Source organism: Pongo abelii, chromosome 18 (genome assembly GCF_028885655.2).
Source record: "Pongo abelii isolate AG06213 chromosome 18, NHGRI_mPonAbe1-v2.0_pri, whole genome shotgun sequence".
NCBI classification, from domain to species: Eukaryota; Metazoa; Chordata; class Mammalia; order Primates; family Hominidae; genus Pongo; species Pongo abelii.
In genome coordinates this window covers 12,594,104-12,596,839 of record NC_072003.2, presented here as the reverse complement: position 1 = coordinate 12,596,839, position 2,736 = coordinate 12,594,104, and the positions used below count along the sequence as shown (strand labels likewise).

Here is a 2,736-nt window from a genome sequence, read left to right as displayed (position 1 = left end):
AATAATCTATTTTGAAATAATTTCAAAATTTCAGAAAACTTGCAAGAACCCCTGACAAACACCTCCCCTTTACACAGATTGGCCAATTGTTTTTTTAAAAAAATCTTTTTTATATTTTTTTTTATTTTTGTAGAGATGGGCTCTATGTTGCCGAGGCTGGTCTCGAACTCTTGGGCTCAGCTGATCTTTCCAAAGAGCTGGATTACAGGTGTGAATGTTCTATCACATCTGTTCAGCTCCCCCCTCATCTCTGTCTCCTCTCTCTCCCTTCTTCTCCCTCTTGCTCTATGGGTAAATCCTTGAGAGTAGTTGGCAAACATATGTCATTACCCCTAAATCCTCCAGCATGTGTATCCCCCAAACAGGGACAATCTAATGACCCTCCAAATCACCTCTCACTCCTTAAGAAAAACATAAAACTTCCACCCAACTCACTCATTTCAGTTTTCTGTTTAAGTAGCCAAACCAATTCTAACTGCTCCCCTCTTTACCCCTAAAATCCATGGGGCTGTGGAAAAGACCACATCACGCCCAGTGCCCCGCACCATGCTCTGCTCCAATCCCTAACACCTGTTAGCACCTTTTGGCCTCAGAGATTTTCGTGTTTGCAATTGAGCTGAAAGTTACGTAACATAAAATTCATCATTTTAAAGTGTGTAATTCAAGGCCAGGCATGGTGGCTCATGCCTGTAATCCCAGCACTTTGGGAGGCTGAGGTGGGCAGATCACTTGAGGTCAGGAGTTCGAGACCAGCCTGACCAACAGGTGAAACCCCATCTCCACTAAAAATACAAAAATTGGCCGGGTGTGGTGGCAGGCATCTGTAATCCCAGCTACTTGGGAGGCTGAGGCAGGAGAATCGCTTGAAGCAGGAGGCATAGTTTGCAGTGAGCCGAGATTGCGCCGCTGCACTCCAGCCTGAGTGACAGAGCGAGACCCTGTCATTCATTCATCTAAAATTAAATAAATAAATAAAGTGTGTAATTCAGTGGCATTTGGTACAGTTACAATGTTGTTTAATGACTGCCTCTATCAAGTTTCAAAGCAGCCCAGAAGGAAGCCCCCCCACCCATGGCACAACTGCTCCCTGCTCCACCCGTCCTGGTCACCCCAATCACTTTCTGTCTCCACGGATCCCCTGCTGCCTGGCCCTGCATAGAAACAGAACTGCACATCCTGCACCGCCTCAGAACAGTTGCAGGAGCAGCTCTTTCTTCCCAGGTGCTCTTCCCTCCTCTTACTCTGGCATCCTTTAGGGTTCACTTCACCAGCACTCCTTTGGGGGCTCTTCCTAGAGCCTCACCTGAGGTCAAGTTCTCCCAGCACATATCCTCAGAAACCCGACGTTTCCATTATCAGCATTTGTCACTATTACAATTATTCTTCAGGGCTATTTCATTCATGCTTTCTGTAGTTAGATTATAAAGTCTATTAGGGGCAGAGTGTGGTGGCTCATATCTGTAATCCCAGTGCTTTGGGAGGTAGAGGCAGGAGGTTTGCTCGAGGTCAGGAGTTTGAGACCAGCCTAGGCAACATAGGGAGAGCCTGTCTCTACAAATAATAACAATAATGGCCAGGCACGGTGGCTCATGCCTGTAATCCCAGCACTTTGGGTGGCTGAGATGGGCAGATCACTTGAGGTCAGGAGTTCGAGACCAAGCCTGGCCAACATGGCAAAACCCCATCTCTACTAAAAATACAAAAATTAGCTGAGTGTGGTGGTGCATGTCTGTAGTCCCAACTACTCGGGAGGCTGTGGCCAGAGGTTTGCTTGAACCCAGGAGGCAGAGGTTGCAGTGAGCCAAGATTGTGCTACTGCACTCCAGCCTGGGTGACAGAATGAGACTCTGTCTCAAAAAAATAAATAAAATACATAAGTAATTAAAAAAATAAAAAAATAATAATAATAATACTCCTTAACAAGGGCATGTCTGTCTTGTTTATCACTATATACCAGGGCCTAGGCCAAAATCTGGCATGGAACAGGCCAAAATATTAACAGTAATATTTTGTTAATTGAATAACTAGATGATTGCTCCCACGGAGGAGTCATCTTGTATCGCCCCAGCTGTGACATAGGCAGCCCCTACTCTCAGGGGCCTTCCCGCCCCTCACATGCCCATATATGGACATGATGCAGGCCACCTGGCCATGGCTTGTGAGGTCCCAGCCCCTTAGCCCTCACAATGACCAACGGCCCCCTGGCGTCTATAAGAGGCCGCAGAGCTGGCCCCTGACTCACAGCCCACAGAGTTCCACCTGCTCACAGGTTGGCTGGCTCAGCCAAGGTGGTGTCCTGCTCTGAGCATTCAGGCCAAGTCCATCCTGCACCATGGCCAGGTACAGATGCTGTCGCAGCCAGAGCCAGAGCAGATGTTGCCGCCGGAGACAAAGATGTCACAGACGAAGGAGGCGTTGCTGCCAGACACGGAGGAGGGCCATGAGTAAGTGGGCCCAGCTGAGGGTGGGCTGGGGCTGGGGCTGGGGCTGGGCGCTCTCAGGGCCCAGCCTTCCTCTCACCACTTTTCTTGGTCTCACCAGGGTGCTGCCGCCGCAGGTACAGACTGAGATGTAGAAGACACTAATTGCACAAAATAGCACATCCACCAAACTCCTGCCTGAGAATTTTACCAGACTTCAAGACCCTCTTGCCACATCTTGAAAATGCCACCATCCAATGAAAATCAGGAGCCTGCTAAGGAACAATGCCGCCTGTCAATAAATGTTGAAAAGTCA

The 2,736-nt window shown here is 48.5% G+C and overlaps 1 protein-coding gene across 1 annotated transcript; it reads left to right on the top strand.

Annotated features, from left to right (window-relative positions):
- The first annotated feature begins 2,227 nt into the window (after window positions 1–2,227).
- On the top strand, window positions 2,228–2,736 carry PRM1 (protamine 1). The gene is made up of 2 exons (XM_009250474.3): window positions 2,228–2,444; window positions 2,542–2,736. The coding sequence occupies exons 1-2, from the start codon at window positions 2,333–2,335 to the stop codon at window positions 2,583–2,585; spliced, it is 156 nt and encodes a 51-aa protein (XP_009248749.1). The 5' UTR covers window positions 2,228–2,332; the 3' UTR covers window positions 2,586–2,736.

Coding starts and splice junctions, on each gene's coding strand:
- PRM1 (XM_009250474.3), top strand. CDS start 2,333: ATGGCCAGGTACAGATGCTGTCGCAGCCAGAGCCAGAGCAGATGTTGC. Junction 2,445..2,541: donor GACACGGAGGAGGGCCATGA/GTAAGTGGGCCC, acceptor TGGTCTCACCAG/GGTGCTGCCGCCGCAGGTAC.